Here is a 21,385-nt window from a genome sequence, read left to right as displayed (position 1 = left end):
TGCATGTTTTTGTGTGTTTTCTGACGACAGAACTGAAAACTTCCCTGACCTTTGACCTGTGATTCAGCTGTCCAGTCTCTATGGATGGGACACATTCCTCTGGCAGAAACTGTAACCTTCAGCCAAAAAAAAAAGAAAAAGAAAAAAAGGGAAAGCAACCGGACACCAAACAAAGGTTCATTCATTTCTCCTCCCAAATAAATATTAAACGCTCCAATAGGCTCTTGGTACTGAGCTCTGCTCCATGAAGGACTTTGTGTCTCAGAGGAAACCAAAAACAAAACAAAACAAAAAGTCACAATAAAATAGCAATAGAGTTGAGAATTTTACTCTGAAGTGAAATACAGTTGAAGCCTGGTCTCATTGTATTGTGTGATGTGACTGCAACAACGGGGGGGGGGGGGGGGGGGGGGCGCGTTGGTTTGAATTTGTGCAACTTTGTTTGCGAGGACAGTGAAGGAGTCTTTTCTTACATAATTCATGAAATGTCATCTGTTTGTTTGCATTATGTAATCCCTGCAAGAGAGAGTGACATAAAGACACAAACATGGTATTAATGCAAAGGTGCAAGGACATAGAAGCCGCATCAAAGTCTTAATTACTTGTATGGTTCAGTCTGGTTATGATTATTCATACAAATACAATTTTAATGGAAACTAGGACAAATTTATTCAAACTGGAACCAAAGTCAACACTCCGTCTTCATTTGCTGTGGATCGATTTTCAGTTTCTTTAGCTGGACATCTCCCAGATGTTGACAGCGAGAGGAACCCAACAGAGGAAATGCCAGTAGCTTAACCCGGCTCAGTGTTTATACACTGTGAAGAGCCTCCTCCTTCCCTCGACTCTCAGCGCTAATCATCTTCCTCCCTGTCATGTTCATGTCTCCCAGAGCTCGAGGTATTCAGTCACGGCGGAGTCACACCAGCAGACAACATATGAAATATCACAAAATCAGATCCGTTTTTATTGCAGTTGCAAAGACGGAACAAATCGATCTTGTATCCCAAACCCTTAAGAGCAGATTCAGAAGTTCGCTTTAAAATGTGCTGCTGCTAAGAACTGTTATTTAGAGAGTTCCAGGTCACTGGGTGTAAAGTATTTACTTTCCCCGGCCCTGCAACAAAGCCTGGCACTAATAAGGGCTCTTAAAGGGACTTAGAAATAAAAAGCCAAATACCTGACAGCACTTACTCTCCCTCTGAGCTCAGGACAACAAACAACAGTCTGTGGAGTGATGATGATTATTACCGTCACTCACTATTGGAAATCTTCCATCTCAGTGGAACTCATCATCATCAACTTCATCAAAGTCAGCCTTTAAGGTCAAACATGATTCCTAAATAGTCATGCTTGTATACGTCGTCACTGTAACAGATTAACACAACTGTATCCCAAACTGTAGTGACACTTTTTTAACTTAAATGACAATAATGACGCTACGAGTTAGGAAAATAATTGTGTAATAAAACCATTTTGTCTTTTTTCAAATGGTTAAATGTTAAATTAGACCTCCTAAGTCCTAAATACTTTTAAATTATGTACCATTTTCATGGTTTGTGTTCTCCACTGAAATGACGCCACTAGAAGTTACGCAACTGCTTCTTTTGTGCAATTTTGCATTTCTTTAAAAGCAGAAACAACCAATCAACAGGTTTGACCTGAAGATGAGAGAACATCATCATCCAAAAATGATGATTCGAAATGCTACTGCTGAGCTGCAGGTTCAGCACCTCTGCCTGTTGTGTGGCACAGCAGGGTGTTAATGGTCAGTGAATCCTGGCATGGGGAAGGGCCTGGCAAATAGCTCCACCCGCTGGCGGAGTTCTGCAATGCGCCGCACTGTCTCCGGATCCTCCAGGAGGAAGGACTTGAAGCTGGCCAGGTTTCCTGTAGGGAAAGTAAAGCAAAGCCACAGGTTTCAGTTGCGTTTTTTTTTTTCGTTTTTTTTTTTTTAGAGACCTTCCAGGGATGTAAAAGTATTCATGTTGTACTTAAAAAGCTGTGTTTGAAAAGTTATATTTGCAAAAATATAACCTTGAGATTAAGATAAGAGTCAGCAGAGAGCATATTACCTGTCTTCTTCTTCACATCCAGTGCGATCTGAATCCCTTCATCGATAAAGTCCACAACTTCTTTGAAGTCTGCCTCCTTGAACCGTCGGGAGGTTAGAGCGGGAGTTCCTGGGAAAATGAAGGACGGATAAAAGACAAGTTAGAATAAAAACAAAAAGGAGAGGACAATATTGAGGTGATTGCTGTCGATGAAGACGATGAGGAGGTCTTGTGGCTCAGAGATGAGTTTAAATTAGAGATGGTGATATACATTGATGTGATATATCATTTCAGCCCTGGCTGACATTGAGGCGGATTAGGACAGGCTGATGGACACTCAGAGAAGTGCGCACACAGACAGAGGCAAGCAGAGACACATCACAGCGACACACACAAAGAGGGAAGAAAGGAGACTGATGTCATCCAGGTAGACGAGCTGACTAGCTGACAGATTCTGCCCAAACAACCTCCATCCCTGCAGCTCTTTATAAAAGAATAATCAGTCAGCCAACACATTCTGCTTTTTTGCTAATCTGAGCACCGAGTCGGAGTCCTCCAGGAGTGAGGGCGCTCTTGTCTCCAGGGCAGGTGTTCTTATTGGCTGTGATGGACACAAGCTCCAGGACCCTCTCAGCTCGAGCTCCATCCATCCCGCGAGGTCGAAGATCAACCAGCACCAGGTGGTTGTCTGTTCCACCTGGGAGGAGGAAGAGAGCGAGAGACAAAGAGAGAGAGAGAGAGAGAGAGAGAGAGAGCGTTGTTGGTATTGTTCTTCACAGTCCACTCCAACCTAATGAAGCCATTAACGCATTAACATCTTACTGCATAATTGTCAGGAAAACACAAGAATATATGCTAGTTTTGGTCATTTCCTGCGATACCTGACACCAGAGTGTAGCCCTTCTTCAGCAGAGCAGCAGCCATGGTCTTGGCATTCAGCATCACTTGAGTGATGTACTGTTTGAACATGGGAGTGGAAGCCTGATGGGGTGGGAAGGAAAGACCGTCAGGACACTACACAGGACAAGACCTGTCTTTTAAATGCACCTCACAAAACAAAGGGTTTTGCTTCTTTTTTTGCTAAAAAGAGGTAACACCCTGATATGTTGACCTGTCTGAGAGCTACAGCCACTCCAGCGATGGCATGGTTGTGAGGTCCTCCCTGAAGCGAAGGGAAGACAGCAAAGTTCACCCTGTCCTGGAGATCATAGGTCACCTCCCGACCTTTCTTATCAACAGACCGCACACCTTTGCGGAAGAAGATCAGACCGGCCCTGCAGAGTGGCGAGAGGAACGTGGAAGCGTATACTGTGCACAACACACAAAAAACCTCACACCGTTCTAATTACCTGACCTGACCATGACATCACCGCTCACAAGCAGCATCCAGGCCCTCACCTTGCACCGCGCAGAGACTTGTGGGTCGTGGAGGTGACCAGGTCAGCATGCTGAAAAGGAGATGGGACAGCTCCTGCTGCCACCAGGCCGCTGATATGAGCCATGTCAGCCAGGAGGTAGGCGTTCAGCTCCACACACAGCTGAAACACACAGTCTCACACTCTTTAGCCCTTGTGCTTCCTATTTTTTATTGCATGAAAGACTTGGTAAAAAGGCTTTTTTCATGGTAATTAAAATTCCTGTCACTAGCGGTACCTTCTTCATGCGAGAGTAGTCAATGGTGCGGGCGTAGGCGCTGGTTCCAGCTATGATCAGTCGGGGTCTGAAGAGGCGAGCCGTCTTCTCCAGCTGGTCATAATCTATCAGACCTGTTTTAGGCTTTGATGAGAGAGGAGGACAGGGACAGAGGGACGAGTCACACCCCGCTCAAACATAACATGTTGGACGACACTCTCTTCATCGCCACAGAAGAAAACACAATCACCACATGCGGTTCGCGCCTGTATTGACGTTCCCCAGTCTTACTCACATCCAGTTTGTAGGGCATTGATTCAAAGTAGATGGAGGTGGCTGAGATTCTCTTGGTGTCTGTCATGTAACCGTGGGTAAGGCTGAAAAGTGGAACAGCATTCCATGAAGCGGACTTCTTCCAACTTCAACCCCCCCCCCCCCCACCACCTCTTTTTTTTTACATTCCCACACTTTAACGGTTGCAGTTCACGTTAAAACTTTAATTTGAACTGGATTTGGAACGTTTTAAACTCACTGTCCTCCATCAGGCAGATCCAGGCCCATGATGCGATCGTGAGGCTTCAGTACAGAAGTGTAGGCTGCAAAGTTAGCAGGAGATCCAGAGTAGGGCTGCACATTAACACCCCACACATTTGGGTCCAGACCAAAGATGGATAGTGCTCGTTTCTGACACAGGATCTCAATCTGGTCTACAATCTCTGCACCTCCGTAGTACCTGAAAATGTTCAAAGGCATCAATTAAATAAAAAACTAGAAATTTCAGTGAAAAAATAAAAATATGCATGTGCCTACACATACTTCATACACATACAGAATCACACATTTGTAAAATCCAGCTTCTAACAATCTTTTAAAGTTTTGTGATCAGAGATAAAAGGTTTAAAGACTTTAATTTACCTTTGTCCCGGGTATCCTTCAGAGTACTTGTTGTTCAGACACGAGCCCTGAGCCTCGAGCGCTGCACGGCTGCAGAAGTTCTGACAGGCCAAGCGCAAACCGTGTCATGATGCGCGTGCACACACACGCACGCACACACACACACACACACACACACACACACACACACACACACACACACACGCACACGCACAGGCACACACACTTTATTTTTTATAATATACGTTCAGAAGATTTTCACCATCCAAATATAGCTTTATTCACCTGGAGAAGCGAGGCTGAGCACCTATGCATTTTTTTAGCACAGCGCAGCTAAAGCTTGAGTCATACATCTGATATGCAGGTTCCTTAAGCTATAAAAAAAGGTTGCTTAGAATACTGTTGCATAAATCTCAAAAAAAGACTGATGCTCCGAAATGGAATCCAGTTAGGAATATTCATGTATATCAGACACTCCAGTCAAATTATGGGATGATTGTGGAGGAAACCCACTCGTAAATCCAGTGTATTTACAGCTAAACTCTGGAGAGACTCTAGCTGGAGATTTTTTTCCCTCCTACTTTTCTGGCTGTGTCCTCCTCAGCCTCCATTGTCTTGTCATTATACTGCACCTGTCACTGTTCAGGCATCAAGCACTCAGTCTAGTGGGATTAAATCTATTCCCCCGTGGGACCTAAAACTCCCGATATTACTTTTCAAAACATTATCTCCAAACACTCACGCCCCTCCTGCACATGTGAGGATCAATGGCAGACATCAGTGAAGGAACCTAATGGGATCATTTGAAAGTGTTCCTGAAGAAAACACGGGGGTTCTCCACTGGGAGTCTGCCTGCAGAGGTGTCTGACTGACAGCACCAGGAAAACCTTTCAGATGTCACTGTGGCTGACACTGCTGTTGGTTTATAATTGCTGGAGAACAGAACAATGTAGGCTCACGTCGTTTCCCATAATTTCCTCTCAGCAATGAGAAAGAGGAGGAAACTCTGAAGAAAACAATCAAATGGAAGCCGCTAAAACTCTGGTGATGCGTGGTTGCGCCGCTTGAAGAGACCGTTTTCTATATTTATAATAGGAGCTGCTGCACATGAACTGAACATCCTACGCGCAGAAGAACTTTGACTTTTCAGGCAAATTATTTTTACATATTTGTTGATTTAAAAAAAACAAACCACGACACATATTCTCCCACAACCTCATTTACCAACAGTTACACACTGATTCTGCAAAGGTGTGTCATATCAGGACACATCTGTTTTCCTAGCAGTAACTTCACACACAAGCTCAGCAGGACACGACTGAACAAACATTCAAGTCACAATTGATCCAGATGACGGGTGGTTACCACAGGTCACATTCAGTCTGGCTCTGAATGTTGGTATGACGCGTTTGTAATAGCTTGAAAAATATCTTTTAGATGTAGAAGAGCAGTTATATCGATACATTATCTTTCAAAAAAAAAAAAAAAGAGAGTTCCAAACAGCATTAAAACCAGAATGCATAACAACTACCGGTACTAGTGACTCTCCAGTGTAGTTTGATTTACTTCAGTTCTGTCCCTCTACCTTTCAGTCTTTCATCTCTTAGTTTTAGCGGTGGGAAATACATTGACTCGAGTGCAAAGTATGATTTGTAGTTCTTTCATTATATGACCAAAAGTGGATGAAAGCTGGTCTTCAATTTGATAACTACAATCATATCACAAATCACCATTCAGCAATTTAACATGTAAGTCAATAAGAATGCCTTTTAAAACCTTAACTCCTCATTTACATTTTACATTTCTTTTCTTCTATTCACCCGCCCTAAAATGTACTTCTTTTTAAATTTACTTCTTTAAACAAATACAGGTTAACCAGCTGGCACTGCTAATCAATTTAATGCCAGAGAGACATAAAATTCCAGATTAAAAAAATGAACTACCTGTTTATCTAATGAATATATATAAATATAAATATATATAAATATATATAAATATATATATATATATATATATATATATATTCAACAAATTCTAATTTGTGTAAACACTGACATAATAACATCTGAAAGATTTTAGTTAGTAACACACCGAAAAACAACATTCCGTTTCATGAATAGTACTGAAAATGTAACAAAGTGGTTTCTCCCATCTGGGATATTTAGGTCTCACCTCTGACGCAATGAGCTCCAGTCCCCGACACTGCCGGTCCTTCTCCTGCTGCAGGAGGCTCCACATCTCTGGGTCGTCCTGTGCCAAGCTCTCCTGTCCCGTCCACACACAACCGCTGTTGCTGAGGGCTCGCCTGCACGACCGCTGCTCTTGACCCAACCATCCCGGACCCCTGGGGAAGAGGGACTGAACACGCAGGAATAACTCAAGTCAACATTGATGTCCACTCAAGAGTTGGCTGTAAAACTGATCCCTGTCACTGCTGTAAATACCGCTCGGGCAGACCTCAGAGAGATGATGCAGAATTTATCACGCTGTTAAAACCTTAATGAGGAGACAAGTCGCAGGATCTGATGCAACCTTCTCTTCTGCTTTAAACTGTCTGCACACAGCACAAACTTTCTGAAGGGCTCTTTTGTTGTTGTTGTTGTCCGAGATTGCTGCTTTGGTGTCTTTTGAAAGTGTTATGAAGAGTGAGCCAGTGCAAAAACACTTTCATCACTCCATAATATAAAACTTTATACCGGGGGGGCTGGAAACAAGGGAGTTGGAATAATGTGTCTTTTGATGTTCTAAACAATCCATTAAATAAAAGGCAGTGAAGACACAAAACATGTTCTTCAGTGGAGCGGTTATGGAAATCTTTACACATGAAAAGTGTAATGGTAAGCGTAAGAGACCTGTTTGTTGTAGTCAGCTCGTAGCTGCATGATAGTTACGTAACCGCGTGCTACTTTGGCCAAACAGCCAGATTATTGTTCCAGCATAAATATAAGGCAAGTCTCCTTTCATCTTCTGGGTTCATTATGTTTTCCAAACTATATTAAGTCTTATATAAATGCAGCTGTACAGTCAACTCTCCTTCAACATCAAAAACATTCTGGGGCTAAAAAGTAGCAGCCGTTTCTCCTGTGACGACCTCAGATCAACACAGAAAAACAACTAGACTGAAAAATGCAAAACAACACTGTACAAGTCTTCAAACAAGACATTTTCATCAGGGCTAATGTGACCTGGGGCGACCTGGCGAGGGAATGAATTAGGAACATGAATGCATTAGTTGTATTAGGAACAGGAGGAGAGGTATTTTAACACAGTGGGAAAAAAATATAAATATATTTATATATATATAGAACTGTACTCACCCGGAATGTTTGCCGCAAGGACAAAGAAATCATGTCGGTGACAAGCTGAGAGCAGTGAAAACAAAACCTCTCCAGGTGCAAAAGGTGAACATGAGGACTGGAAGGGAGCCAAGGGCATGCGTCACTGCTTTAAGAGACGAGTGCAGTAAATGATCACCTTGCTCCGTCAGTTCTTCAGAAATATCTAATCAGTCTAGTCTACTGAACACAAACAGGAAATTAATCAAAAGATTTTAGCCCTAAGATGTGTTTATTTTGTTTCGTTAATAAGCTAAGAAATCACATTTTCCACATCTATTAATGCATATTCACAAAAGGAAATAATAAAACACCACACAGTAAGATTCTGTTGATGATTGTAGTACCAGCACACACGTTTGACTGCACTAACTGACATGAAAATGTGTTTTTAATGGCATATAAAAACAGTTATGAGAGCAGATGAATCTGAAGGATGCGTGACAAGTCAGTGTTCCATTTTTCAGTCCATCATCCAAAGTGCTGCTGGTTCTGATCCATCTGAAAGTTGCGGTCCGGACAAACTTTCTGCACCAGCCTGTAGTCGGTACCGGTGAAAGCGATGAAAATGCATATGACCTTAAAGGGTTTGGCACAGATCCAGGCTGCCTGGGACTGGGTGTTCTCTGAGTAGCAGGTCTGACCCGGGTCATACATACAGGGCTTTGTCTTCTTGGACCTGTTGGTTCTTTGGTACTCGATTCGGCAGTTGAGTTCAGTCACCATCATCATATCCTGCTGCTGTTGGTCTGGAGGACCGGAACTGGTGGCCTGAGGGGGGCTCTGAAAATGAGACGTCAGATCTGGAAGCAGAACTGAATTCTTGGAGTCAATGCTTTGCTCTCCAGGATCCAGAACATCCCACCCGACAGTTTTGGAAGGTGGGACGATGCTGACAGATATGTTCCCCAGACGGGATGAGTTGTGGCGGAAGTAGACGCTGAAAGTGCCATTGATGTGGTCCACGATCTTTCCCGTCACCAGGAGGCTGAACTTCACGGTTTTCACGTTGAAGTAAAAGTCGCCCCACCCCAAGATCTTCTTGGCCTTTGGGGAGGTTTTTACATGAGGTTTGGATTTGGAGGGGGGGCTGTACCGGTACTGGTCCTGGGCCCGGGAGACATTCTGAGGCCAACCATAAGGGCCCAGTGAGCTGTGAGCAGGCGTTTTGTGTTTGGTGGAGATGATCTGTAAGTCCTTGGAGATGTGTTTCACCTTGAGTGCAGCTCCAGCCACATCTTCACTTCCTCCATCTTCCCTCCATTGTTGGCTCTGAACATCAGTGGTTTTAGCCGTTTCCTGGACCTGTGGAGAATCAAACAGAAAAAAATGACAAGAACGTCTCTTCAAATTGATTGCCACCCTACAGGAAAAACTGTTTTATCATGTCAACCCAGATTTTTTGCATTTTTATTTTACTTTCATGGCTTGTCTTGCTTCAACTTGTATAGACGTCTTCAAATTTCCATAAATACATGTTTTGGTGTTACTTTTATTTCAGATTTCTCTTCTTCTTCTCAAGGGTTTCATGGATTTACATCTAGTTCCCTGGCAACACGATTCTACGCTAAAATGGTACCCGCGTTAGAATAAACCCACAATTCATGCAGATTTGTCACTCAACGGTCATCTCCAAACATAGTGATGACAGGATTTGTGTGAGTATGACACGTGTGAAAGAGAGATGAAGGCTTCATCGGATGAAGGACAGCTTCAGTGCGAAGCCAACTTAAATGGAAGCAGATAATCGATTAAAATAATTATACATTAACGTGCCTTTGTAATTGGCTGTGATCAATAGGTCATCTCCTTCCGGCAAGGACTTGTAGCACGCACACAGTCACATTAATGCTGCTATTCACATATTTCAATATGGCCGTCCTCCTTCACACTCTCCGCTAATGCTGACGTGCCTCTGCGGGCTTCCACTTTAATTTTAGACTGTATTAACCTGTTAATCAATACACTTGAGAGTGAGAGGAACAAGTCACACACAGAGACGGTAAAGAAACAATCAAATAACTGAAGTGTATAGTGTAGTAGCAAACATCTGCAGCGCCGTTTTCACGCTGAGCTCCTTCTGTTCCAAATACGTCTCAGCTGTCTTGAAAAGCTCCAAATCTCCCTTGAACCTTTCTCCGCCATTTCATCTCTCTTAAATACCTCACTCTCCTTCCTTAAATTGATTTGGATTATGTGCTTAAAATTAGTGAAGGATTAAGCCGTCACTCGGATTCACCTTGTCAGGTTATTATTTGAAAGGAAGAGCAGTTCATGTTTTATTCACTCACTGCATCGTCTTTGCATTTACTGTTGTGGTCACTTTTGCAAGAAAAAAAACCCGCTACAAAGTATCTCATTACATCACTCTCAGTGAATATAGGCAGGACGTGTGAATGGAAGCGGGCAGATTATTTGTAGCAAGTGAAGATGATGACTTGACAAGTTTTAACTGTTCTATATAAAACAATGTGATGTAATACAAGTATGTAATATACTTGTTCAGACTATGGCATGTGTTGGAATATTAACCTGACCAGCTGATTAGGGCAAGAAGAAGGTGTTTTTGTCATAGTGGTAATTAGTTTGCTTCACAAATCAGACAGAATGCATCATCACATACTGAAAAAAAAAAAGTAATTCCACGTGACAGTCCCTCTCTGTTGAAATATGTGTAAAGAATATAAAAGAGTGAGAATGAACTGCAAGTTCACACTCACGAAGCAGCTTATTATAAATCGGGCAGCAACCCTATCTTGTGTCCATTAAAACGCACAAATGTGAAGACACCCAGTCATTAGGGATGGTGCTTACGTGACGAGTCTCCCAGCGCAGCTCTGTCTCTACAGTTGAAATGTTTGAATGTAAGTGTACAGATGCGGTCCTTAAATTCTGACAATAAAAGGCTCGACGTTCACAGGCCACCGTGCTGATCGGGTGAAGCCAGGTGTCAGACTTCACTTTCTCTCATCAAAAACTCCTTTATTTTTAAGTGGTGCAGGGGACAAGTCAAACATTCTGCTTCTGCAGAAGAAAGACGTGTGAGGTGATTTTCACCAAAATGTCTAGATGGAGGTTTATCCTTATTCTCCCCCATGTCTGAATAAACAGCTCCCCAGATATCATTATTTCTCACCAACAAGTGGTATTCACATCACCTCTAACCAGCCCAGCCCTGTGTTCCATGCTCTGCCTTCTCCTGTAATCAAAAGCACTCCAGCTGTGCCTATTGAGCCCAAATCTCCAGCGATGTGCAGCTCTCACCAACCCTAATTAGAGCCCACTGTGTGACAGCCATGTCACTGACTCGGTGTCAAGATGCCACCACAGTGACTGCAACTGAGCAGCAGCAAGCGCTGAGGTGGGTGCAAGCACAACACCTATGAAAAAAAAAACACCTGCAGAGGCAGGAAAAACCCTGAGAAGCCTCAGAGCAGTGACTGTATTTTAGGAACGGAGGAAACACTCTCCCCATTGGCTAAAAACATCCTCAAATGTGTCACAATTTGGCTTAACAAATAAATCATCAAAAACAAAGACAAAAACTCAATGTGACAGTCTTTTAAGCACTTGGGTATGACAACTTTTTAAAAACAAAGGCTGTCATTTCATGATGTTAAGAAATATGATTAAAATCATAACTATGAAGGATTAAAGACGATAAACGATGAACAACTAAAACACTGATTTTAAGCATCCCATATCAATCATCAATCTGGCTAATCTCAAATTGTAAACCCTGTATGATTGTCTAAGGTGAGAAATATCTTTAGAAATTATTTACATTGCCTGAGTCTCCACACGGAATGAATAAATGAACACAAATCCAGTTGACACAGGAAGAAAAACTGCTTGATTGTGCAACAATGCTGCAATATGATGAACAGTGGCAAAACCAGAGCAGTGGGGATTTTGGGATGACTTCCTTTACAAACACTTAACAAAGAATCAGCTAATTCGCTTCACAAAGTAGCAGTGCATATCGATAAATCTGCTTATCAGGAACCTGTCTTACTCACCGCTGAAGGGAGAAGCCACAGACAAGTGATGGCAAAGTTCAAACACAGCGCCTTCATTTTGCAGTCACCAGGACCCATCTACAGTCCGACTTAATCCGAAGAGTTTTACTGAGTTACAGCCTGCAGAAGTAGGGAGGACATGCTGCAGTGAGACTCCAAATCCCACAGAATTGAAGTGAACACTTGCCTCGGTTGTACTCCTTCTCTCCCTCTCTCTCCCCCCTCTCTCTGTCTGTGCGGGTCCCTCTCTCTCTCTCCATACATATTTCCTTTAAATATTGTCAACCCCCCCCAACACACACACAGAAACTCCACAACTTGACTTGACCATCAATGTAAATATCACGGCCTCGGGGTAAATCAGGCTCGTTTGCAATAATTAATGTAATCAAGGGAGCATAATTCGAATTTGTTGCAGGCTTCTTGGCAACGTTGGAAATAGAAATGGTGTCGCCCTTTATTAATCTGCAAAAGCTCATATTGGCGCCCATACATACACACAACACAATTCTCCTTGCTCGTTTTCTCCACCTGGCCGGCCCTTATTATCACTCGTCAACCCGAGGAAGGGAGCTGTGGGGCGGCTACAGTTTGACAGCCGTCCTCTCTGTCCCTGCATACTTTAGCCACGGGGAGGCTGACAATATGACTAGGGCTCTCTCCAGGAAATACAAGAATTACTGACAACTGTGGTAGAATTGTGTCACTGCTTCAGTTCATCAGTGGAATTTCAAAAAAAGAAATCACTTCAATTAACAACCATGCAAGCAGCTTCACGTGAATATCGTCGGCTAACATGCCCATAGAAATGCCTGTCAGCATTAACATGCTTCTTTTATTATTTTTTTGAAATACTAAATATGGTGTCAATATGCACTGTGCTCAGTGACATTTCTTTTGAGAAAAAAAACTATAAAAACTGAAAATGTGTCAACCCTTTTTTCACATTTTGGATGGACAGGTGAAAATCCCGCCGCCATATTTGTTTGGGTCACTAAACGTTGAGGCAGCTTGTCGACCATTTTTCTTACAGTACTGTTCTATTAATTACGAATGCTGGTGAATTTTTTTCTGTAAGATGGGTAATAATTAACGGTAATACTTACAAATTAAATAGTGGTAACCAAACCAATTACCGCTAAAACAGCAGGCGGCGAAACAGGAGCACAGCGCCGTCTGTTGGAACGTTTACCTGCTCGTCGGCGAAAAGCGAAGTCGAACGTTCGTCGGTCACGGCGGCCATCTTTCTGAATGGCGACGGCGAAGAATAATAAATGAAGTAAGTAAATAACATCACGCGCATTAAAAAGTTAGTTACTGTTCTAAGTATTTTCGTCGAGTAACAAGTAATGGTAGTATTGGTAGATGACATGAGGAGTACGGGAAGCTAATTCGGGCCTAAATTAAGATACAATTAATACGGCAATGACAGAAGACTAATTCGTGGTCGTATTAGTTTTTGAATTATTTAATATATTAATACATTTATTGATGAATTTTTTTCCTTATTTCTAAGTATTGTGTGTGGCGTAGCACAAATTTGAGAAATTGTCGACCCAAGCTCTACGGTGAGCGGTGGCCATGTTGGGGCCTGTCCTTGAGGGAATACGTTGCATTAAGTGACTACAATTTTATATATTTTTTTTGTTTTTTTTCGTGTGGAAAGTATTATTTACATGAATGTTTTGTCATGAAGTAGAAATACGTTAATTGTTCTCGTGTTAACCGTGCTATTAAGGATAGCCCGTGTGAACCATTTCTCTTCATATGTGAAGAATTCTCAGCTAGAATATAAATTTATTTGGTTTAACTTCGAACTCCATTGTTGTGACACGTTGGGCTCACGGGTGCCATTGGCTTTAAATTCTAGCTATTTGCTGATAACTCATAATTATATTCAACGACATTTCTACCATAGGCTCAGTTGGAGTCCAGTCCTGACCTGAGAAAATGTATCGACTCTGCGCAGTTGTGCGCATGCTCAGAGCACATGTGTTTAAAACACATGAACGGGGGACCGACAGTCGTTGAAGGTGAACCAGTTCAAATTCAAATTAAACAGCGGATCCACCTCGTCTTTTTGGCGCACGACAAGTTATAGTTTAAAATGCTGTTGACATTTCTTTAAATGGAGGCGTGGTTGCTGTTTTACGTTACCCACAATCCTCAGCGTCAGGAATGGAGCGATTAAATATGCCGGGTTTCGACGTTGGAATGATCACTTCCTTCGATGTGGTGCAGTTTTCAGAGGGTCTTCCTATCAATTGTTAAATTTATTTGATTTCTTCAGATCGGCTGCGTTTATTGTAACCGCCGCTCAGGGTGCTCTGCTGGAGAAAGACAAGGGCTGTTCTGGCGTTGATCATCAGTACACTCTTGTTTCTCTTCAGATCGTATAAATCTTTCGCCTTTTACTAAAGATTTCCGTGGAGAGGAACAATAAGAGCTTTACCTAATTTTTTGATGCCCTGCTTATGTGGGGCTTCCTACCTTTGTAAATTTTAATATAATGCATTAGTCATGGTTACTGTCACGCTGTAGTGCTCATTGTTCAATTCACAGTGGGGGGGGCTATACTACTTTGCGTAACGGTATAACACTACAAAAATAGGAGAAACAGCGCAGAATTGATTTTGGTGCAGATTTTCCCTGTTTTGCTGAAATAACAGCGCCACAACGCCAAGGACGCGTGGTTGTGTTTTCCCACAATGCTTAGTGAATGACTGTATGGTCAAAGTTAAATACATCAAACGAGTATGTACTTAAATTTACTTGAGCTGTAACTGAGGTGGGAACTGCAAATATATGAACTTGTTTCATGTGGGAAAAGTTAACTGTTGTCTCAACATTGTTGAACATTAACTGATGGAGTAAGTGCCTTGACTGAGATTGAAAAGTCGATAGAATACACTTTAAACTTTTCTCAGAATGTCCTTTTACATTAAAGTAGTACAACACATGATACTGATGAATAGAGATATGAATAATTAAAAGTTTCTGCATTTGGTCAACCTATTTCCGAAACAATGAATGAAACAACTTAATTTTTAATTTGGGGGAATTTCTCAAAAGGGGGCGTGGTCACTTTCTAGTGTCCCACAATGCTTAGAGTGCACAGGCCAAGCAAAGCAAATAATCCTCCAGCTTTTAAACTGCACTGTGATTTTGATTAGTTTGGTATAGTATCAGTAAATGATAGATTGCTTGTCTCTTGTGTGGATTTATCAGTGTTGAAATAGAAGTGGGACTGTGCTCCCAGTCGTGAGTGACAATGGTGTGGTGGAAATAGGCTTGAGGTGCAGTCACTTCTCCCAACCAGTACTCTTGATTCTCTTCAGATCGTATAAATCTTTCGCCTTTTACTAAAGATTTCCGTGGGGAGGATTAAAAAGAGTTTTAATCAATTTTTTGATGCCCTGCTCATGCGGGGCTGGCTTCAATGTTGAACAGTAATGAGAACTCTCTCTGAGAAGAATAATATGTTGGCAGAGGCCATGATGTTATGTCTGAGTAACGTTTGCCTGAGTGTTGTTATGCTCATTCGTGGTTGTACCACATGACCCTGACCATAACTGAATCATTGGGTAACTAATTCCAAAGCTCTGCTTTGGTCTAACCTATCATGAAGAGGAAAAAACTTTATGGTCTAATTATGAGGTCATTTGTGCTGAGAGGGGTGGTCACTTTTCCTGACGTCCCTAGTGCTTCGAGCCGGTAAGGTATTAGCAAAGCTTCGTCGGCTTTGATTTCGATGGCTGCGGTGGAGGAAATGAGTGACTGTGTTCCCAGTCGTGAGTGACAGTGGTGTGGTGGCGATGGGCTTGAGGTGCTGTCACCACCACTAGGCAGTACTCTAGATTCCCTTCAGATCTTAGAAATTTTTCGCCTTTTACAAAAGATTTCCGTGTCGTGGATCAAAACGAGTTCTACTCAATTTTTTGATGCCTTCCTCACGCGGGGCTTTCAATGATGTTGAACAGCAATAATAACTCCTATGACAGGACTTGTTTGATGGCATGGGCCAATCTGTCATGTCTTAGTTGTGTTTTCTGGGTGTTGCTTTGCTCATTCGTAGTTGTATCACAAGACCCTGACCATTACTGAATCATTGGAGAACTAATTCCAAAGCTCTGCTTTGGTCTAACCTATCATGAAAAGAAACAACAAATTTATTATCCAATTATGAGGTAATTTCTGAAAGAGGGGTGGTCACTTTTGCTTACGTCCTTAATGCTTCGAGCCCGTAAGGTATTAGAAAGCTTTGTCGGCTGTCATTTTGATGGCTGAGGTGGAGTAAATGAGTGACTGTGTTCCCAGTCGTGAGTGACAGTGGTGTGGTGGCGATGGGCTTGAGGTGCTGTCACCACCACCAGACAGTACTCTTGATTCCCTTCAGATCGAACACATCTTTCGCCTTTTACTAAAGATTTCCGTGGAGAGGATTGAAAAGAGTTTTAATCAATTTTTTTGATTCCCTGCACATGCGGGGCTTTCAACAATGTTGAACAGCAATAATAACACCTATGAAAGGACTTGTTTGATGGCAGAGGCCAATCTGTCATGTTTTAGTTGTCTTTTTCTGGGTTTTGTTATGCTCATTTGTGGTTGTACCACAAGACCCTTACCATTACTGAACCATTGGGGAACTAATTCCAAAGCTCTGCTTTGGTCTAACCTATCATGAAGAGAAACAACAAATTTATGATCTAATTACGAGGTAATATGTGCTGAGAGGGGTGGTCTCTTTTGCTGACGTCCCTAATGCTTTGAGCCGGTAAGGTATTAGCAAAGCTTCGTTTGCTGCGGTGGAGTAAATGAGTGACTGTGTTCCCAGTCGTGAGTGACAGTGGTGTGGTGGCGATAGGCGTGAGGTGCTGTCACCACCACCAGGCAGTACTCTTGATTCCCTTCAGCTCGAATAAATCTTTCGCCTTTTACTAAAGATTTCCGTGGAGAGGATCAATAAGAGTTATACTCAATTTTTTGATGCCCTGCTCATGCGGGGCTGGCTACAATGTTGAACAGCAATGAGAACTCTCTCTGAGAAGAATAATATGTTGGCAGAGGCCATGATGTTATGTCTGAGTAATGTTTGTCTGAGTGTTGTTATGCTGATTCCTGGTTGTACCACGTGACCCTGACCATAACTGAATCATTGGGTAACTAATTCCAAAGCTCTGCTTTGGTCTAACCTATCATGAAGAGAAAAAAACTTTATGGTCTAATTATGAGGTCATTTGTGCTGAGAGGGGTGGTCACTTTTCCTGACGTCCCTAGTGCTTCTAGCCGGTAAGGTATTAGCAAAGCTTCGTCGGCTTTGATTTCGATGGCTGCGGTGGAGGAAATGAGTGACTGTTTTCCCAGTCGTGAGTGACAGTGGTGTGGTGGCGATGGGCTTGAGGTGCTGTCACCACCACCAGACAGTACTCTTGATTCCCTTCAGATCGAACAAATCTTTCGCCTTTTACTAAAGATTTCCGTGGAGAGGATCGAAAAGAGTTTTAATCAATTTTTTTGATTCCCTGCTCATGCGGGGCTTTCAACAATGTTGAACAGCAATAATAACACCTATGAAAGGACTTGTTTGATGGCGGAGGCCAATCTGTCATGTTTTAGTTGTCTTTTTCTGGGTTTTGTTATGCTCATCTGTGGTTGTACCACAAGACCCTTACCATTACTGAACCATTGGGGAACTAATTCCAAAGCTCTGCTTTGGTCTAACCTATCATGAAGAGAAACAACAAATTTATGATGTAATTACGAGGTAATATTTGCTGAGAGGGGTGGTCACTTTTGCTGACGTCCCTAATGCTTTGAGCCGGTAAGGTATTAGCAAAGCTTCGTCGGCTGCGGTGGAGTAAATGAGTGACTGTGTTCCCAGTCGTGAGTGACAGTGGTGTGGTGGCGATAGGCGTGAAGTGCTGTCACCACCACCAGGCAGTACTCTTGATTCCCTTCAGCTCGAATAAATCTTTCGCCTTTTACTAAAGATTTCCGTGGAGAGGATCGAAAAGAGTTTTACTCAATTTTTGATGCCCTGCTCATGCGGGGCTAGCTACAATGTTGAACAGCAATGAGAACTCTCTCAGAGAAGAATAATATGTTGGCAGAGGCCATGATGTTATGTCTGAGTAATGTTTGTCTGAGTGTTGTTATGCTCATTCGTGGTTGTACCACATGACCCTGACCATAACTGAATCATTGGGTAACTAATTCCAAAGCTCTGCTTTGGTCTAACCTATCATGAAGAGAAAAAAACTTTATGGTCTAATTATGAGGTAATTTGTGCTGAGAGGGGTGGTCACTTTTCCTGACGTCCCTAGTGCTTCGAGCCGGTAAGGTATTAGCAAAGCTTCGTCGACTTTGATTTCGATGGCTGCGGTGGAGGAAATGAGTGACTGTTTTCCCAGTCGTGAGTGACAGTGGTGTGGTGGCGATGGGCTTGAGGTGCTGTCACCAACACCAGTAAGTACTCTTGATTCCCTTCAGATCGAACAAATCTTTCGCCTTTTACTAAAGATTTCCGTGGAGAGGATCGAAAAGAGTTTTAATCAATTTTTTTGATTCCCTGCTCATGCGGGGCTTTCAACAATGTTGAACAGCAATAATAACACCTATGAAAGGACTTGTTTGATGGCGGAGGCCAATCTGTCATGTTTTAGTTGTCTTTTTCTGGGTTTTGTTATGCTCATTCGTGGTTGTACCACAAGACCCTTACCATTTCTGAACCATTGGGGAACTAATTCCAAAGCTCTGCTTTGGTCTAACCTATCATGAAGAGAAACAACAAATTTATGATGTAATTACGAGGTAATATTTGCTGAGAGGGGTGGTCACTTTTGCTGACGTCCCTAATGCTTTGAGCCGGTAAGGTATTAGCAAAGCTTCGTCGGCTGGGGTCGAGTAAATGAGTGACTGTGTTCCCAGTCGTGAGTGACAGTGGTGTGGTGGCGATAGGCGTGAGGTGCTGTCACCACCACCAGGCAGTACTCTTGATTCCCTTCAGCTCGAATAAATCTTTCGCCTTTTACTAAAGATTTCCGTGGAGAGGATCAGTAAGAGTTATACTCAATTTTTTGATGCCCTGCTCATGCGGGGCTGGCTACAATGTTGAACAGCAATGAGAACTCTCTCTGAGAAGAATAATATGTTGGCAGAGGCCATGATGTTATGTCTGAGTAATGTTTGTCTGAGTGTTGTTATGCTCATTCGTGGTTGTACCACATGACCCTGACCATAACTGAATCATTGGGTAACTAATTCCAAAGCTCTGCTTTGGTCTAACCTATCATGAAGAGAAAAAAACTTTATGGTCTAATTATGAGGTCATTTGTGCTGAGAGGGGTGGTCACTTTTCCTGACGTCCCTAGTGCTTCGAGCCGGTAAGGTATTAGCAAAGCTTCGTCGGCTTTGATTTCGATGGCTGCGGTGGAGGAAATGAGTGACTATTTTCCCAGTCGTGAGTGACAGTGGTGTGGTGGCGATGGGCTTGAGGTGCTGTCACCACCACCAGACAGTACTCTTGATTCCCTTCAGACCGAACAAATCTTTCGCCTTTTACTAAAGATTTCCGTGGAGAGGATCGAAAAGAGTTTTAATCAATTTTTTTGATTCCCTGCTCATGCGGGGCTTTCAACAATGTTGAACAGCAATAATAACACCTGTGAAAGGACTTGTTTGATGGCGGAGGCCAATCTGTCATGTTTTAGTTGTCTTTTTCTGGGTTCTGTTATGCTCATTTGTGGTTGTACCACAAGACCCTTACCATTACTGAACCATTGGGGAACTAATTCCAAAGCTCTGCTTTGGTCTAACCTATCATGAAGAGAAACAACAAATTTATGATCTAATTACGAGGTAATATTTGCTGAGAGGGGTGGTCACTTTTGCTGACGTCCCTAATGCTTTGAGCCGGTAAGGTATTAGCAAAGCTTCGTCGGCTGCGGTGGAGTAAATGAGTGACTGTGTTCCCAGTCGTGAGTGACAGTGGTGTGGTGGCGATAGGCTTGAGGTGCTGTCACCACCACCAGGCAGTACTCTTGATTCCCTTCAGCTCGTATAAATCTTTTGCCTTTTACTAAAGACTTCCGTGGAGAGGATCAGTAAGAGTTATACTCAATTTTTTTGACGCCCTTCTCATGCGGGGCTGGCTACAATGTTGAACAGCAATGAGAACTCTCTCTGAGAAGAATAATATGTTGGCAGAGGCCATGATGTTATGTCTGAGTAATGTTTGTCTGAGTGTTGTTATGCTCATTCGTGGTTGTACCACATGACCCTGACCATAACTGAATCATTGGGTAACTAATTCCAAAGCTCTGCTTTGGTCTAACCTATCATGAAGAGAAAAAAACTTTATGGTCTAATTATGAGGTAATTTGTGCTGAGAGGGGTGGTCACTTTTCCTGATGTCCCTAGTGCTTCGAGCCGGTAAGGTATTAGCAAAGCTTCGTCGGCTTTGATTTCGATGGCTGCGGTGGAGGAAATGAGTGACTGTTTTCCCAGTCGTGAGTGACAGTGGTGTGGTGGCGATGGGCTTGAGGTGCTGTCACCACCACCAGACAGTACTCTTGATTCCCTTCAGATCGAACAAATCTTTCGCCTTTTACTAAAGATTTCCGTGGAGAGGATCGAAAAGAGTTTTAATCAATTTTTTTGATTCCCTGCTCATGCGGGGCTTTCAACAATGTTGAACAGCAATAATAACACCTATGAAAGGACTTGTTTGATGGCGGAGGCCAATCTGTCATGTTTTAGTTGTCTTTTTCTGGGTTTTGTTATGCTCATCTGTGGTTGTACCACAAGACCCTTACCATTACTGAACCATTGGGGAACTAATTCCAAAGCTCTGCTTTGGTCTAACCTATCATGAAGAGAAACAACAAATTTATGATGTAATTACGAGGTAATATTTGCTGAGAGGGGTGGTCACTTTTGCTGACGTCCCTAATGCTTTGAGCCGGTAAGGTATTAGCAAAGCTTCGTCGGCTACGGTGGAGTAAATGAGTGACTGTGTTCCCAGTCGTGAGTGACAGTGGTGTGGTGGCGATAGGCGTGAAGTGCTGTCACCACCACCAGGCAGTACTCTTGATTCCCTTCAGCTCGAATAAATCTTTCGCCTTTTACTAAAGATTTCCGTGGAGAGGATCAATAAGAGTTATTCTCAATTTTTGATGCCCTGCTCATGCGGGGCTGGCTACAATGTTGAACAGTAATGAGAACTCTCTCAGAGAAGAATAATATGTTGGCAGAGGCCATGATGTTATGTCTGAGTAATGTTTGTCTGAGTGTTGTTATGCTCATTCGTGGTTGTACCACATGACCCTGACCATAACTGAATCATTGGGTAACTAATTCCAAAGCTCTGCTTTGGTCTAACCTATCATGAAGAGAAAAAAACTTTATGGTCTAATTATGAGGTAATTTGTGCTGAGAGGGGTGGTCACTTTTG

The 21,385-nt window shown here is 42.7% G+C and overlaps 2 protein-coding genes and 13 non-coding genes across 19 annotated transcripts; 13 read left to right on the top strand and 2 right to left on the bottom strand.

The window, feature by feature from the left end:
- Nucleotides 1–939: 939 nt before the first annotated feature.
- LOC147256288 (serine hydroxymethyltransferase, mitochondrial-like) lies at nt 940–8,003 on the bottom strand. Its single transcript, XM_086214189.1, has 12 exons — nt 7,898–8,003; nt 6,753–6,938; nt 4,602–4,681; nt 4,219–4,419; nt 3,982–4,063; nt 3,708–3,830; nt 3,453–3,592; nt 3,166–3,328; nt 2,936–3,035; nt 2,596–2,751; nt 2,076–2,183; nt 940–1,890 (listed from the first exon to the last, which is right to left on the bottom strand). The coding sequence occupies exons 1-12, from the start codon at nt 7,928–7,930 to the stop codon at nt 1,763–1,765; spliced, it is 1,500 nt and encodes a 499-aa protein (XP_086070315.1). The 5' UTR covers nt 7,931–8,003; the 3' UTR covers nt 940–1,762.
- A 135-nt stretch (nt 8,004–8,138) lies between these two features.
- LOC147256287 (neurexophilin-2-like) lies at nt 8,139–14,114 on the bottom strand. 5 transcript variants are annotated; one of them, XM_086214187.1, is made up of 3 exons: nt 14,096–14,114; nt 11,935–12,054; nt 8,139–9,220 (listed from the first exon to the last, which is right to left on the bottom strand). In XM_086214187.1, exons 2-3 carry the CDS (start codon nt 12,010–12,012, stop codon nt 8,387–8,389), a joined length of 912 nt encoding a protein of 303 aa, XP_086070313.1. In that variant the 5' UTR covers nt 12,013–12,054; nt 14,096–14,114; the 3' UTR covers nt 8,139–8,386. The 5 variants fall into 5 exon arrangements, with proteins under 5 accessions (XP_086070313.1, XP_086070310.1, XP_086070311.1 ...); XM_086214184.1 differs by lacking the exon at nt 14,096–14,114 and adding an exon at nt 13,127–13,494; XM_086214185.1 differs by lacking the exon at nt 14,096–14,114 and adding an exon at nt 13,041–13,131.
- A 191-nt stretch (nt 14,115–14,305) lies between these two features.
- Nucleotides 14,306–14,418, top strand: LOC147256286 (U5 spliceosomal RNA). The gene has a single exon (XR_015117957.1). It is a non-coding gene; the product is annotated as a U5 spliceosomal RNA (small nuclear RNA).
- Nucleotides 14,419–15,252: 834 nt separating this feature from the next.
- Nucleotides 15,253–15,366, top strand: LOC147256285 (U5 spliceosomal RNA). Its single transcript, XR_015117973.1, has one exon. It is a non-coding gene; the product is annotated as a U5 spliceosomal RNA (small nuclear RNA).
- Nucleotides 15,367–15,782: 416 nt separating this feature from the next.
- LOC147256284 (U5 spliceosomal RNA) lies at nt 15,783–15,896 on the top strand. Its single transcript, XR_015118005.1, has one exon. It is a non-coding gene; the product is annotated as a U5 spliceosomal RNA (small nuclear RNA).
- Nucleotides 15,897–16,310: 414 nt separating this feature from the next.
- LOC147256283 (U5 spliceosomal RNA) lies at nt 16,311–16,425 on the top strand. The gene has a single exon (XR_015117997.1). It is a non-coding gene; the product is annotated as a U5 spliceosomal RNA (small nuclear RNA).
- A 402-nt stretch (nt 16,426–16,827) lies between these two features.
- Nucleotides 16,828–16,941, top strand: LOC147256282 (U5 spliceosomal RNA). Its single transcript, XR_015117984.1, has one exon. It is a non-coding gene; the product is annotated as a U5 spliceosomal RNA (small nuclear RNA).
- A 416-nt stretch (nt 16,942–17,357) lies between these two features.
- LOC147256281 (U5 spliceosomal RNA) lies at nt 17,358–17,472 on the top strand. The gene has a single exon (XR_015117976.1). It is a non-coding gene; the product is annotated as a U5 spliceosomal RNA (small nuclear RNA).
- A 402-nt stretch (nt 17,473–17,874) lies between these two features.
- LOC147256280 (U5 spliceosomal RNA) lies at nt 17,875–17,986 on the top strand. The gene has a single exon (XR_015117987.1). It is a non-coding gene; the product is annotated as a U5 spliceosomal RNA (small nuclear RNA).
- Nucleotides 17,987–18,403: 417 nt separating this feature from the next.
- On the top strand, nt 18,404–18,518 carry LOC147256279 (U5 spliceosomal RNA). Its single transcript, XR_015117975.1, has one exon. It is a non-coding gene; the product is annotated as a U5 spliceosomal RNA (small nuclear RNA).
- A 402-nt stretch (nt 18,519–18,920) lies between these two features.
- On the top strand, nt 18,921–19,034 carry LOC147256278 (U5 spliceosomal RNA). The gene has a single exon (XR_015117964.1). It is a non-coding gene; the product is annotated as a U5 spliceosomal RNA (small nuclear RNA).
- Nucleotides 19,035–19,450: 416 nt separating this feature from the next.
- On the top strand, nt 19,451–19,565 carry LOC147256277 (U5 spliceosomal RNA). Its single transcript, XR_015117979.1, has one exon. It is a non-coding gene; the product is annotated as a U5 spliceosomal RNA (small nuclear RNA).
- Nucleotides 19,566–19,967: 402 nt separating this feature from the next.
- On the top strand, nt 19,968–20,082 carry LOC147256276 (U5 spliceosomal RNA). Its single transcript, XR_015117999.1, has one exon. It is a non-coding gene; the product is annotated as a U5 spliceosomal RNA (small nuclear RNA).
- Nucleotides 20,083–20,498: 416 nt separating this feature from the next.
- On the top strand, nt 20,499–20,613 carry LOC147256275 (U5 spliceosomal RNA). Its single transcript, XR_015117974.1, has one exon. It is a non-coding gene; the product is annotated as a U5 spliceosomal RNA (small nuclear RNA).
- Nucleotides 20,614–21,015: 402 nt separating this feature from the next.
- Nucleotides 21,016–21,127, top strand: LOC147256274 (U5 spliceosomal RNA). The gene has a single exon (XR_015117982.1). It is a non-coding gene; the product is annotated as a U5 spliceosomal RNA (small nuclear RNA).
- Nucleotides 21,128–21,385: the final 258 nt, after the last annotated feature.

Source organism: Aulostomus chinensis, chromosome 9 (assembly GCF_037954235.1).
Source record: "Aulostomus chinensis isolate RoL2024-O1b breed Wild chromosome 9, RoL_Achi_v1.0, whole genome shotgun sequence".
In the NCBI taxonomy this organism is placed as follows: Eukaryota; Metazoa; Chordata; class Actinopteri; order Syngnathiformes; family Aulostomidae; genus Aulostomus; species Aulostomus chinensis.
Note: the sequence above shows the minus strand (reverse complement) of the source record. Positions and strands in the feature narration are given on the sequence as shown.

Bases quoted from the DNA above. Each gene is read 5' to 3' on its own strand.
- LOC147256288 (XM_086214189.1), bottom strand. From the start codon at position 7,930: ATGATTTCTTTGTCCTTGCGGCAAACATTCCGG. The intron at 3,593-3,707 runs GTACCGCTAGTG...TGTGTGTTTCAG, and splicing joins ACTACTCTCGCATGAAGAAG to CTGTGTGTGGAGCTGAACGC. The intron at 2,184-2,595 runs GTGCTCAGATTA...TCATTTTCCCAG, and splicing joins TCCTGGAGGACTCCGACTCG to GAACTCCCGCTCTAACCTCC.
- LOC147256287 (XM_086214183.1), bottom strand. From the start codon at position 13,306: ATGTCATCTACCAATACTACCATTACTTGTTACTCGACGAAAATACTT. The intron at 9,221-13,126 runs GTAAACGTTCCA...GATTCTCCACAG, and splicing joins CGCTTTTCGCCGACGAGCAG to GTCCAGGAAACGGCTAAAAC.